General features: G+C 43.4%; 1 protein-coding gene and 1 pseudogene across 2 annotated transcripts; one reads left to right on the top strand and one right to left on the bottom strand.

Annotated features, from left to right (window-relative positions):
- The first annotated feature begins 1,082 nt into the window (after positions 1-1,082).
- KLHL38 (kelch like family member 38) lies at positions 1,083-14,443 on the top strand. The gene is made up of 4 exons (XM_080909433.1): positions 1,083-1,243; positions 1,849-3,199; positions 10,066-10,171; positions 11,233-14,443. The coding sequence occupies exons 2-4, from the start codon at positions 1,850-1,852 to the stop codon at positions 11,520-11,522; spliced, it is 1,746 nt and encodes a 581-aa protein (XP_080765559.1). The 5' UTR covers positions 1,083-1,243; position 1,849; the 3' UTR covers positions 11,523-14,443.
- On the bottom strand, positions 3,395-3,823 carry LOC308414158 (large ribosomal subunit protein eL32-like; annotated as a pseudogene). The gene has a single exon. The product of its transcript is annotated as a large ribosomal subunit protein eL32-like (transcript).
- Positions 14,444-15,275: the final 832 nt, after the last annotated feature.

Genomic DNA, 15,275 nt, shown 5'->3' with positions numbered 1-15,275 from the left:
TCCCTCAAACTTGTCTTCTCTTCCTCCTTCTCCCTCCTTCCTCTATCTTTTTCTCCCCTCCACTTCATCTTTCTCCCCTTTCCTCCCTCTTGCTTTCTCTTTCCCTTTCTTCCTTCTTCATTCTTCCCTTCCCTCCTCTTCATTTTCCTCTATCCTTCCTCCTCCTTTCTCCTCATTCCATTCTTCACTGTTGTCTTTCCCCCCTGGATCACTATGCTTTACCCCTTGCATCTAATTCATTTCTGTCTGGTGAGGGGAGACAGAAAAGGAAGCCTGAAGTCTAAGCAAGCCCAGCTGAAGAGCAGTTAGCAGGTATCCGGAAGGAGCAGGTGTCAAGGAAAAACAGTTATAATTCAGAATGCACATGCACAAGTAGGGAGGAAGGGAGGGAAAGGGGAGAGAGAGAGAGAGAGAGAGAGAGAGAGAGAGAGAGAGAGAGAGAGAGAGAGAGAGAGAGAGAGAGAACCATAGGGACAGAAGGCCCAATTAGGGCCAGAACTTTCACAAATCTGGAAACTACAGAATGCTTAAAAATATTTAAGAAACAAAAAATACCAACCAAACAAGCAAAAACAGCCTTTCCTCTGGACCTCTTTGCCTTGAGAGCCTAGAAGGAAAACCGCAGCCCTCATACCAATCCTGTCAGGCAGGAGGGAATGGATGGACATCTACTGAAAAGCACCCAGAGTTCTGTCCACTCTCTGCCTCTCCCATGACCACCTGCTACCTCAAGTGTGACCCAGAGCTGTCTTCAGTGATTCCGCACAGGTCACAGCAACCTGTTTACAGGCAGCTAGAGGTCCCAGGCACTCTTAGGACAGAGGACTCAGGATATGTCCAAATGGGCAGCAAAGCCTTGGTCAGAGAACTTGTTCTTTCTTTCTATTTATACCGATGTAAACACTCGCCAAGGAAACAAGGCATGTGGGCATGCGCAGTCCTACAGGCCCTCGGGTGGCTGCAAAAGGCAACTGGAAAGTCACATGTCATAACATTGGAAAGTACATATGCAGCTATTCTTAGCCTTGGAATGTATACACTGTCTGCCTGCCCAGCAGCCTTTGCACAGAGCTCTAGAAACTGTGAAAGTGCTTGCAGCATAAACAAATCCAGAACTCTCCTAGGACAGAGAATTTGCCAACGGAAAGGCCTGGGGCTTACGGTTTTATTCTGAGCCTAAGGTGGAAATCTTGAGAGGACAAGACAGATCCAACATCAGTGGATGTCACTACAGCAAAATAAGGTAAGTGTCCCTAATATGTCATTCCTCAGCAGGCAGACTGACTGTGTCACCACCAATAAACCACAGACATGTTTAGTCTTTGTTCTCTATTAATTATACCTTTAAAATAAAAGCTAAAGAGCACAAAGACTTCTATCTAGATCTCACAGCAGTCTTCTGTGACCTCTCAGTTCTATTCAATGACCAGATGACCACACCCCCGAATGCCAGGTTGGTGAATGACTAGTTGGCAATTCTGTTGAGGATCTGGACAAAGGCATATATATCTCGTCAAAGGCATGGAGTATTGTTGTGTCAGGCTAATATGGGAGTTCCTGACTATTCACTTTGGTTGAAAAATGCCTAAGAGTAGCTGGAGATGCTACGTGTCTTTTATTTCTGAAGATAGTAATAGCCTGAAGTAGATCACTCTGTGGTCTAGGGGGAGGGTAGTTTCCTCTTTGATTTTCAATGTGCTCTACTGTTTTTGAGTCCACTGTCTGGGTAAATAGATAGCAGCAAATGAGACTTGGAAAACACCCCCCTCCCTCAGCTAACTCCTCTAGTGTACTCTGTGATAAAGCCTTGACATCGCTTCCATTTGAAGCTTCCCTCCTTCTCTGTAGGATGGATGAAGAGTTACCAGATGGGGTTGTCTTCAAAGACCACAACTTCTCATCTGACTTGTTAAGACAGCTCAATGGCTTAAGACAAAACAAGATCCTGACTGACGTGAGCATCTGCACTGGGGCCTGGGAGGTCCCTTGCCACCGAAATGTGCTAGCCTCCAGCAGCCCCTACTTCAAGGCCATGTTCTGCAGCCACTTCCGGGAGAGCAGAGAGGCCAAAGTGCAGTTGAAAGGCATCAGTTCCACAACTCTGGAGCAGGTCATCACGTATGTGTACACAGGAGAGGTGCACATCACAGCTGCCAACGTCCTCCCACTGATGGAGGCAGCTGCCCTGCTGCAGTATCCCCAGATGTTTGAGGCCTGCTCCTCATACCTCCAGAGTCAGCTGGCCCCCAGCAACTGCCTGGGCCTGGTCAGACTCGCAGAAATCTTAAGCTGTGACAGCCTTAAGAAGAAAGCGAGGGAAGTGGCCCTAACTTACTTCCCAGAGGTGGCAGCATCGGCTGACCTGAAGGAGCTCTGTGCCACAGAGCTGAGGGACTACCTGGGAGATGACAAGCTCTGTGGAGAGGAGGAGAAGGTGTTTGAGGCCCTCATGGCTTGGGTGAAGCACGACCCCCAAGCCCGGTGGAGGTACATGCAGGAATTGTTACAGCAGGTCCGCCTTCAGTACATCCACCCAGCCTTTTTTCACCACTTCATTGCCAACGATGCTCTCCTCCAGTCCCTGCCTGCTTGCCAAGCCATCCTGGAGATGGCCAGGAAGCAGATATTCTCTTTGTATGGCCCCAGTGTCCAGGATTGTAAACTCCTATGGCACATGCCCCCGAGGAGCTCCTACCAAGACTTCCTCCTTCTTCTTGGGGGACGGAAGGACAACCAGCAGACCACCAGGGATGTCTTGCTATACAGTGTACAGACTGGCCAGTGGCAGAGCCTAGCCAAACTTCCCACACGGTTGTACAAGGCCTCAGCTGTCACCTTGCACAGAAGCGTCTATGTGCTCGGGGGCATGGCTGTCAGTGAGGGGAAGAGTCTCATCAGCGCTGGTGTTTATATCTTCTCTCTGAAACTCAACCAGTGGAGGATGGGGGAACCCATGCTGGCAGCCCGTTACTCCCACAGAAGCACTGCTCACAGGAACTTCATCTTCTCCATTGGGGGTACTGGAGAGGGGCAGGAGCTTCTGGGCTCCATGGAGAGGTATGACAGCATCCGTGATGTCTGGGAGAGCGTGGCTGACATGCCAGTGGCTGTGCTCCACCCTGCCGTCGCACTGAAGGACCAAAGGCTTTATCTCTTTGGGGGTGAAGACATCATGCAGAACCCTGTGCGCCTTATCCAGGTAATTTGTGGTTTCTTCTCATCGTGTTAGTACCAAATGTTTGCACACACACACATATGCATATAATACATATATAAACATGCCTAATATAATGGCATATACATATATGTACACTTATACATATGTGTGTCTTTTGTGCGTGTGTGTGTGTGTGTGTGTAGTTTTATTTGAACACAAAACATGCACACACACCATCTACTCATTTTCTTCACTGCGTAGCCTGGCGTTGGGATTCATGACTCTGACGGCCAGCTGTGCTGCTCTTTCTATGGTGGCTTTTGGTTCTTAGAGGACACATTGTGAGCAATCTCAGCACAGAAAGATTTGTTGCACATCAGCAGCACTTCCAGCTCCTTGACATTGTGGACAAGAAACTTCCGGAAGCCACTAGGCAGCATGTGCTTGGTTTTCTTGTTACTCCCATAATCAATGTTGGGCATCAGGATCTGGCCCTTGAATCTTCTCCGCACCCTGTTGTCGATGCCTCTGGGTTTGCGCCAGTTTTGCTTGATTTTCACATATCTGTCTGACTGGTGCCTGATGAACTTCTTGGTTCTCTTTTTGATGATCTTGGGCTTCACCAGAGGCCGGAGGGCAGCCATGATGCCACAAAATAGATGGCAGCCACCTCACAGGCAGCACCGAGGAAGAAGCCATGTGTGTGTCTTTAGTCATGTGAACAAGCATTCACATGCACATATATAACAGCATAAACATGCACATATATACATATATGCACATACATATATGTACAGATATACTCATAGGCACGTATATATAATATATACGTGCATATATATGTGTGCATGTATTCAGTCATGTATGTATACATTCATTCACATGAATATATATAGCAAACAACATAAGTATGCGTACATACACACATATGCACACACATAATTACATGACGGTCTCATATATGTATTTATAGATATAGATATAATGAGTACATATGTAGGCATACAGATATACATACATGCATACATAATGACAAACATCTGCACAATACATATGCATGTATATGTTCATGGTCATGCATGTGCACATATATGTATATACACATGTATATGTATACATTTCTGTATACATGCATTCATGTATATATATATATATATATATATATATATAACAGCACATATATATGCCCAGATGTTATAAATATGTATGTACATAGATGTAATCTTATATACTTATATACATAGACATATCTTTGCACACATATATGTACATATGTTGGCATTTGTGTATATATCAATAAAATCATAGTTATCATGGCATGCACATGTACATGTATACACCTCTGTAAATGAAGACATATAATGGAATATACACATCTGTACATATAGGCATATCTATATGAACATATGTGCATATATGTATACATATTTATATGTACACATGTGTACAAAAAGCATATATGTACAAATATGTGTACCTATGAGAACAATACATATGCATGTATACATACTCACATAGGCACACACACAGTACACACGCACACACATAGGCACATACTCAGCATGCACATACACATGCACATATTTGTCTTTTGCAGAGAATGAAGAGAAGAAACTTTTCAGTGTTATTTTATTTATGAATTCTATGAATCCACAGAGAGCTTATTTTCACTTGATGGAAAAATAACCTAGAAGTTCAGGCTGAAACATATTAAGCAAAGTCCTTTTGGATGGATGTTAGTGTTTCTCCTAACTCACATCAATGAGACTTCACAATAAGACTCCAAGTCTCTTAGCATGGGATGTGGCATCTGTGCTTTACAAAAGTCTCCAGGAGTATCTGAAGCATGGCGAGGTCTGGGAATCTGTGCCTTAAATGACAGGAGAAAGTCACTTCACTTACACAATCTCTGAGAAGTGTTTAATATTGTGGTAATTTTTTTCTTATAACTTTATTTTAAAAAACAGAGATACATGTACAGATTTTAAAGGCATTTTGGCATAAAACTATATGAATATATTTTTGTCAGTACTTGATTTTTAAAGGTTTGATAGTATGCATTGAAATCTTACTAGTTATAATAAGCATAAAGTACCTGTAAAACAAAACATAACATGGAAATAGTCAAAATTTTCTTGGTGTGTATAGATTAAACCTAGTGATTTTTAAATGCCAAAAATTGCTACAAGGCTATCTTCTTAGCTCTTGAGTTATTAATGATTTAAGGTCTAGGTGTACCCCACTCTAAGAGGGTGCTATACACTTATTGTTTTGTTTTTGTTTTGTTTTGTTTTGTTTTCTAAGAAGGACTGAGAATTCCACTTTTTGGCCTCTCTTTTTTTGAGCTTCATATGGTCTGTGAGTTGTTTCTTAGGTATTCAGATCTTTCTGGGGCTGGTATCCAATTATCAGTGACTGCATATTATGTCTGTTCTTTTGTGACTGGGTTACCTCACTCAGGATGACATTCTCTAGATCCATACATTTTCCTAGGAATTTCATAAAGTCATTGTTTCTAATAGCTGAGTAGTACTCCATTGTATAAATATACCACAATTTTTGTATCCATTCATCTACTGAAGGACATCTGGGTTCTTTCCCTCTTCTGGCTATTATAAATAAGGCTGCTATGAACGTGGTGGAGCATGTGTCCTTATTGTATATTGGAGCATCTTTGGGGTATATGCCCAGAAGTGGAATTACTGGGTCTTCAGGTAGTACTATGTCCAATTCCTTCCCTGGTTCCCTTCCCTGGCTGTTAACTCCACCTGCCCTAGCTGCTTCTGTCCTGGGTGGTCCACAACCAGTTGTTGCTAAGTCTTGCACAGACCCATCCCAACTCCATGTCGGGCTTTGGGCATCCCACCACCACATCCTCTTTGCACTCAATTTAGTCGCCCCATCAAAGAACACACCAAAATACTCTGATCCAATTGGTATAATATAATTTGCCCACCTAGATAAGTCAAATGATCCTGTACAACTCCATCCCTTATAAAATATTCATAGCAACCTTATTCATATAGCGATGTGCAGAGAGAAACATCCACATCTGCTTCCATGTTGCCCCTCTTGAATCTCCCGCTTTTTCCTCTCTTCTGCCTCCCTAGACTTCCCCCCTCCCTACCTTTTCTTCTCATCCAATGATAGGCTCGACCCACCTTGTTGTATAATGACATCACCCTACAGTTTAATAATATCAAGTGTTTACCAGCTTCATGCAAGCATTTAACAATTGCTCTATAAATGGTAAGCTTCTCTTTGCAATACAGAAGACCACAAGGGGTGCACTCTGTTCATCCATGTGTGTCATATTGAACACTGGCTACTGTAAAGGCTTTGGAATCCTGGAAACAGAAAATTACATTTAACCTTCAAGGAGTTTACAAGGCAGTTGCAATTCAGAATCTGAAGATTTGGATGCTGTGAGCGCTTAAGAGGTGTCCTAAATGGGACCTGAAGGTATGACACAGCGTATGAGAGTCCAGAGGACGTTGAAGAGAACTCTGTGTTTGTCTTAAGCTGATTTAAGCAATGAAGCACAGGAGGTGAGCTGGCAGATAAGAAAAAACAATGAAAGAGGGGAGGGGAGTCCAAGTGGATGCTGAGATGCATGGAAGAGAGGTCCTGACTGGGAGCAAAGAACTTTCTGATAGCTGAGGAAGTCAGTTATCTGCAAAGGGAGGGAGTAATCCTGGAAAAAGGTCCTTTGTACAAAGGCCAGAAGAAAAAGAAGGAGACACGGCCCACGACCTAGGGAGCTGAGAACATGGCATATGGTTGCCATAGAGCAAGGAGGAGGAAGGCTGTATGCAGACTGAGAACAGGTGTGATCTTCATCATCCCCATCCCACTACACCAGCAACCTCCCCACATGCTGCCTCCAAGGCCTGCCCATCAAAATCTTGTCAAGAAACTGGGATGGTAACCTGACAGTATGGGCAGAGAGAGCATCAAAGTGTTTTGTGTATAGTGGGGAAGCAATCAGATTAGCATTTTCGCTCCCATTGTGCTTGTAGAGAACAGACTGGAGCAGAACAGGGAGATTCTCCCAGAAGCCCAGGCAAAGCATGATGATGGCTTGGACACCATCAGAGCTGCTGGAGGTTCTTGCAGCTCACACTCCTCCCAACCATCTAGAAAGAGCCTCACTCTTCAGAAGTACCATTCTCAGTCCCACACATTGACTTGAGCTTGGAAAGAGTCAAGAGATCCACCAGCACACATTTGTGAGAAGCTAGAACCCCGCCCCCACCATCTCTGGCTGTTTCTCAATAGAATCAACAAATATGCTGGTGACTTCATACTACAAAACTGTCACCAACTTCCTAAGATTAAATGCAAAACTAAAACAAAGCTACACACAAACTTGTGAGCGATCCTTTTGTGTTATAATTGAGGAAAGCCAGAAATGGGTGAAAGTATTCATCTACATGTTTTTCTTTCCTGCCTAGCATTAGCTTTGAAGTGAACACTCGACTCAGTTCAACAGAGTTTAAAATGAATGCCAAGGGTCACTTGAAGGAACAGGATGGGTTTTCAGGCAGAGGCAGAGTTTTCCCCATCTGATGCATGCATTCTTTCAATGGTGACACTAGACGAGGTAAATGTGTTTGGTCCCTTTCTACCTGGCCTTTGTTTTGCTGCTGCTGGATGAGATACCGGTCTCATACTGTAAGGGAAGATCATTTCATGGTTACCTTGCCACACAAAGCTGAGGTAACAGAAGGCCAGGAGGAAATCCTTCACTAGAGTAAAATGCAAGCAGCATTTACTTTTCCTCTGAGGATCCCACTTCTCAAGGAGTGGGCCACCAATGTACTTTCGGATGAAGCAAAGGAGCTTCCCAGCCACTGTGACTGGTTCAGGTTTCCTTCAGGTTTCAACAGCAAGAAGGAATGATGTAGATCCCAAGGGGGTCTCGGTCTCAAAAACACCCATCACGGGACTGTAAGATGGATGCAGGCAAAGGGACTTACCCTGAAAACCTTATGAACAGTTTGGTCCCCAGAACTCTTGTAAAAGTGGACAGAGAGAATAAACTCCACTGATCCCTATGTAGCCCAGGCTGACCTCAAACTCCCTGTGTAGCCAAGGGTGATCTTGACCTTCTGACCCTCCTGCCTCCACACATTCCATCCTATGAGTGTGTACACACGCGCCATATGCATATCACAACAATAATAGTGTTTAAACTACCAGAAAAGGCCATATACCCTCAACAGATCCATGACATTAGTGGTCAAGAACATGGCCTCCAGATTGAAACAGAAACTACCATTTCTACACAGTCTGGCTATGTAGCCTTAGGAAAATCACTGTGTTCCTCTGAGCCTAGCTACCTGATAAAATGTGAAAGTAAAAATTTTCTTGTTGCTTATTTGCTTTTAAAGACATATTTATTTTTTATGTGCATTTTGCCTGCTTATATATCGGTGCACCACATGCCTGTAACTCTAGGGATCCAAGTCTCTAGAACTGGAATTAAAGACACTTGTGAGCCACCATGTGAGTTGCTCAGAATTGAACCTAGGACCTCTAGAAGAACATCCAGCTCTCTTAAGCACTGGTCCACCTCTTATTATTTTAAAAAACAAAGTCCCTTGTAGGCTGACCTCAAACTTCCTGTGTAGCCAAGGATAACCTTGACCTTCTAATCCTCCTGCCTCCATCTTTTGAGTGCTAGGATTACAAGGTGACACCAACCATATCCTGACTATGTGGTTCTGGGATCAGCACATATATACATACAGACATACTACATACATACACACACTCTACCGAGTATCTTACATCCTCAGCCTCCAATTGTTTATCTAATGGTAAGAATAAGGTCTTTAGTAAAGCTAGAAATTATATTTCATATGCAAAGAAGTTAGAAAATCAACAAAAGAGGGAATCCTGATTCAATCCACATTTCAGAGGATGGCTAATGAGCCTGCCTTCTCCTCATTGATTTGTCTTCTTCTCTTGCTTCTCTTCTTTCTCAAAACTTCTAATTCATCTCAGGCATAAACTGTTCCAAAGCCTTCCTTAAATAGCTTCAAACTTATTCTTGGTTCTCTGACCCTCTCGGCTACACAGGAACATTTAGAAACATAAACATGAGCTAGAAATAAAATTATTAGAAAATAATCAATTTCTTAAATATCCACCCACTTCCATTTCTCATTAAAAGAATAAAATTTTCCAAGAAGGGAAGGGAAGCATCTACCTTAGTGCAGAACTCTTAGTGCAGAACTACCACCATTGGTCTCATGAGGTCACATGACTAACTTTTATTACATTCTTTTTTCTGCCAGCAATAATTCATTTGCTGATAGTAATACCCACAATTTAAAACATGGAAAGAATTGTTTTAAAAACTTCATTTCTTATTTGCCCTCTAAATGACTACTTGGGCCATTGAGATGGCTCGGCAGCTAAAGACTCTTGTCACAGAACTAACGACCTCAGTTAAAGTCCTGGAGCTCACATAGTGGAAGAGAGAACCAAGACCTAAAGCTATGCTCTGACCTTTACACTTGAACTGAGGCATCTACCCCCCCCACACACAAAGATATACCCATACAAACATACACACATATATACACATACACAGAATTACACACATTCACACACACACACACACACACACACACACACACACACACAAGGATATATCCATACACACACACACACACACACACACACACACACAAATATACCCATACAAACATACACACATATACACATACACAGAGATACATTCACAAACACACAAGGATATACCCATGCACACACACAGACACACACACAGACACACACACACACACACACACACACACACACAACATAATAAACAACTCCGTCTCTTTTAAAGAAGCTAACTTTAAGTTTTGTTGCCATGGTTCTCTTTCCCTCATCAGGTCTACCACATTTCCAGAAACACATGGTACAAAATGGAGACAAGGATGATCAAGAATGTGTGTGCCCCTGCAGTTGTACTGGGGGAGAAGATCATCATTGTAGGAGGTGAGTTAACAGAGGATGGGTGGCTCGGGACAAACTGGGCAGTTCTTAGGGAAAATAGTTGCTGATGCTGACAGGGAAGTGTTATTCTATGGGCAGATCTTTTTAAAAGCACATTCTCTGGGGAGAATGTGAAAAGCCAGGCAAGACTATTCACCTGGAAGCTTCTCCACACCTCTCTGCATAAACAAGGGATGAAACGGTGCCCATTCTGCAGAGTTATTGCCATGATAAAATTGTTCGTGACACATAGTGAAGAAGAGACACTCGATGTTGACACTAGCTAGCTGTAGGAGCTAAACCTGTAATTTGAGTATATGGGAGGCTGAAACAGGATCATCATTACGTTGAAGCCAGTCTGGGCTACATAATGAGTTCCACATCAGACTAGACAACAGTGTGTGATCCTGTCTCATAATAATAATAATAATAATAATAATAATAATAATAATAATATAGTAGCAATTATTAACAATGATGATGATACTACTAATAAGAACAACAATGACTACCAGTGATCATTTCTCTATAATAGCTTTATAATATATTATGATTAAGAGGGCTGGTGTAGGGGTCAACAAGACCTGGATCTAAATCCCAACTCTACCACTAAGTGGTTACATACTTTTTGTAAGTTATTCATCTTTCCATGTCTTGGTTTGCCTGTCAGTAAAATAAAGACCCTCAAAGTGACTACCCAATAATCTGACATAGGTATCATTTCTGAGTTCCAAAGATGGGCTCTTTCCTTGAATGGCTATGGCTCTGGAGTAAAGTAGGAGAGATAAAAATGCCAATAAGGCTAAGGAAGCTTCTGTGAGGTAGAGTCTGCCCCTACTCTACCAATGTCTTACATGCTGCCTAAATTTGGGCCAGAGCCAGAGAGATCCAGCTGTGAGAATCAGCTCTGTCACATGTCAGGTTAAATAAGGTACTTGAACATCTGTGCTTCAGCTCAAGGTCTCAGCCTGGTGTGGGTAGGGAGCAAAAGCATCCCTCAACCACTGACCCACAGCCACAGGTGAACAGTCGACTTACAGTTGTTCATGTTATTGGATTTTCAGGTTACACAAGAAGGATTCTCGCTTATGATCCTCAGTCCAACAAATTTGCCAAGTGTGCGGACATGAAAGACCGAAGGATGCACCATGGGGCCACGGTGATGGGGAACAAGCTGTATGTGACAGGTGGACGGCGGCTGACCACAGACTGTAACATTGAGGACTCAGCTTCCTTTGACTGCTATGACCCAGAGACGGACACCTGGACATCCCAGGGACAGCTACCTCACAAACTCTTTGACCATGCCTGCCTGACTCTCCAGTGCATACCCCACATGACCAGCCTCTCATGAGGGCCACAGGAACTTATCTCAGTTCAAAAAGCTGTGTGGGAGAGACTGCAGCCCAGCTCCAAAGGCATAGAGTTGAGGGAAGTCAAAGTTTCCACTCTAAAGAGTAGTCTTCTTAAAATGCCAGTGGATGTTTTTTAAAAATTCCATCATTACCTCTTGAACCAATGTTCAAAAGTGCACTATTATAACTGGATAGGTCTAGATCACACTCCAAATGGAAGTGGGGTTGATTACTTGATTGACAGCCAAACTGCATTAAATAAGACAGAAAGGTTCTCAGAGGATGAAAGAATTCTAGACACAGATACAGACACACACACACACACACACACACACACACACACACACACTTGGCCAGGTCACCGTTAACATCCAGAATGAGAGGCCTAAGGGGCTCAAGAGAACCCTTGAATCCTTGGAATCACCCCTCAGGCTGGGTGACAGCATAAGAAACCAGCCATGACTGCTTGCATACATTCTGTGGATATTGAAAGTAGACTCAGTTCAGTAACTACCTAGGGTTTGCAAAATTATCCTACAATGAAGAACATAGAAGTGAACAAAGTTTGCTTTGGGTGCCTGTTTTCTTCTAGGCTCCAGGAAGCTCTGAAGCTGCAGAATTAAACTAGGGCATCATTTCAGTAAGTGCTGTGATAATGGCCTTCCTGGGGAAAGACAGCAGATTCTCTTAGAGAGCCTCTGGATGTCAAGGCTGACCCTCCATGTGTCCCTTTCACTTGCAAGCACCCCTCATACTTGGCTTAATGTCAAGCCCATGAAAAAGCTGATGTGCCCATCAGAGGTTCTCAGTGCTGTGCAGGTAATCTGATCACCGGGAAGACATTTGAAAACATCATTGAGTAGTCCCATTCAAGATGGATGCTCAGGGGTTCTCTGAAGAGAGGTTCACATTCTATATTTCTGAAAGGCATCCTAGGTAACCCTAGGTGGAACCATGGTCAACTGCAGCCCAGTTCTGCTGTGATCACTGAAGATCACCATGGCTACTTTCTCCCCCATCCTGTCCTGGCCAATACTAGCAATTTCAGTATTGTAAGTAGCTATTTATTATCCACGGAAGAATCTTGAATAAGTTTTCTGTTCTATGCCTGGTTCTAGAGTACCCACATGCTGGATCCACTCTTCCTTCTCAGTATCACAAACGCTTCTCTTCCTGCCTTCTGACCTTAGTACCTCAGGCTTTCTCTACGAGGCAATACACTTAATTATGGTGCAGGGACTGTGCCTGCACCATTGTCCCTGCCTGCCAGGCTACATGCTACCCCCTTCTCTAACCCTCTCCCCCTTTCTGAGACAGAGTTTCATGCAGCCTAGGTTGACCTCAAACAGTATATAACCTCGACCTATTCTATTCTTCCTATCTCCATTGCCTGAGTTGTGAGATTGCAGGTATATATCACCATTCCTGGTTTATGCTTCACCAGAGATCACACCCAAGGCATTATACATGCAAGACAAGGATTCCACCAATGAAACTACACTCCTACTCTAATCCATTCTCTTTGAAGTCTCTCTAGTCAGGTTCTTGGTCCTATCCCTCCTTAAATATGAACTTGGAAAGGTACCCAGTAATGTAAACAGTCCAGTTTCACTTGTTGCCCACAATAACTGACCACACAGTATACCACTGCCCACCTTGAACTACCTTCCTTTCCCCACTTCCATGACACTCTTGCACTGGCTTCTTTTTGCTCTGACTTGGTTTTGTCTCCTCATTTTCATGACTTAGACTAAATGGAGATATGCTTGAAATCTCAATTCTTGTGCCATTTTTTAGTATCCTTGGATGGGTAAATTCATAAAAAGGTATGTACCCGTATGTTACACTCTTCTGACTTCAACAGGCACCAGACATTCATGTAGTGCTGATATGTGCAGATAAAATATACCTACACATAAATATATTCTCATGTATATGTGTGCTAGTGCATGTGTGTGTGCACAAATCTGAGTGTGCATGTGTGTTAAAGACAGTTCATCCCCTTGTTTTCACAATCCCAGCTCACTAAGGTGAGCATAAGAGACTAGTACCTTTCCTCAAACCTTGTTACAGGGTCTCCACTCTTGTTTTAGGACCGTCTCTTCCATCTTGACTCCGTATTTCATTTAGCAGTTGCCATGCTGACATTCAGGATTATGCATCCCAAGCATGTCCCCTTTCCGACATTCACACTTGCTGTCACTTCTTCCAGAAAATCCTTTTTTCAGACTTAAACCTGCAAGGTTCAGTTCCACCTCCCCACATCTCTGTTCAGAGCGTCTCCCTTCCCTGATCACTCTTCCTCTATCTATCCACTCATCCTCCCAGTGACATTCCCAAGACAGATAAAAATATGCCGCAGTTCCTGTGCCCTCCTTGTGACTTCTCCAGGGCAGCCCATCCTCATCCCCTGGCTAGTCCCCTAAAGTGACAGGAACCTTCCATCCTCTTCCCCATATCCTTCCTTGAACAATATACCCAGCTGTTTTCCTGGTCATGTAACTGTAAAGCTCAACATTGCTCCATCATTTTCTACTCTTTTCTTTATCCTTAAAAGTCTTTCATAATCCTACAGCATCTGCCTCAGCCTTTGTCATGCCCGTCACTGCAACTGCCTCTGTTTTTCCTGCCTCCCTCCTTTCTTTCTTTCTTTCTCTCCCTTCCTACCTCTACCCTAGGTCTTTGTATGTTTGATTGCCTCTATTGGTAAACAGGTCTCCTAACTTCACCAGTTGTGTTTCAATTCACACTTTACACAACACACTAAGAAGCATTGTATCAAGGAGTCCTCTGCATGTCATTCCCCTCTGGAACTTGGGCCAATTCTCTAATTAAATGACTCCATCATCTCTTATACTCCTGTGATAGTTAATGCTGACTGTCAACTTAATCAGATCTAGAATAACCTAGTAGACAAACCTCTGGATATATATATATATATATATATATATATATATATATATATATATATATATATGTTCTGTGGAGTTTTCTCCAACCATTCTACCCAGTCTTTCTTCCTTGGTTCTAGTCCTTTATGCACTGTACTTTCACAGGAACTTCTTAGTTTTTGTATTTGTCTGTGTGTATGCATATGCACACATGCAGAAATGTATGCAAGTGTACAAGTCAGACCATATGTGTATATGTGTGTGAGAGAGGTGGAGGATGAGGAGAGGGAGAGGAAGAGAGGAAGGGAGAGGGGAAGGGAAGGAGAGGGGTAGAGGGAGAGAAAGAGTTAGAGGGAGAGAGGGAAGGAAGGAGAGGGGGAGGAGGGGAAGGGGAGAAAGGGGGTAGAGGGAGAAAGAGAGTCAGAGGGAGAAAGAGAGTCAGAGGGAGAGAGAAAGTCAGAGAGGGAGAGAGAGAGAGTCAGAGGACAATCTTAATTGCATTCTTCCTCCACTTCCAAATAACCTTGTTCTCTGAGATAGACTCACTTACTGACCTGGAGCCTAACCATTAGATTAGGCTGGCCAGCCAACAAGCTGCAGGGGTTCTCCTGTCTCCACCTCCTGTCTTATTCCTAGTGCCAGAATAACAGTCATCCTATCAATGAACCTACCTTTCCAACCCTCTAATCACAGGACCTTCTTGAGCTGAGTTGGAATAGAAGGTCTTCATGGAGGGGGCGTGGTCAAAGCAGAGTCTTAGTCTATGAGACCCCGGGATCATACTTACTAGTTCTTGGCAAACAGATGGCAGAACAAATAAGTAGCTGAAGAAGTGCACTGGCATCTAGGGCACTGGACGCT

The sequence above is a fragment of the Micromys minutus genome (genome assembly GCF_963924665.1).
Source record: "Micromys minutus genome assembly, chromosome: 33".
Taxonomy (NCBI): Eukaryota; Metazoa; Chordata; class Mammalia; order Rodentia; family Muridae; genus Micromys; species Micromys minutus.
This window is presented reverse-complemented; position numbering and strand designations above follow the sequence as displayed.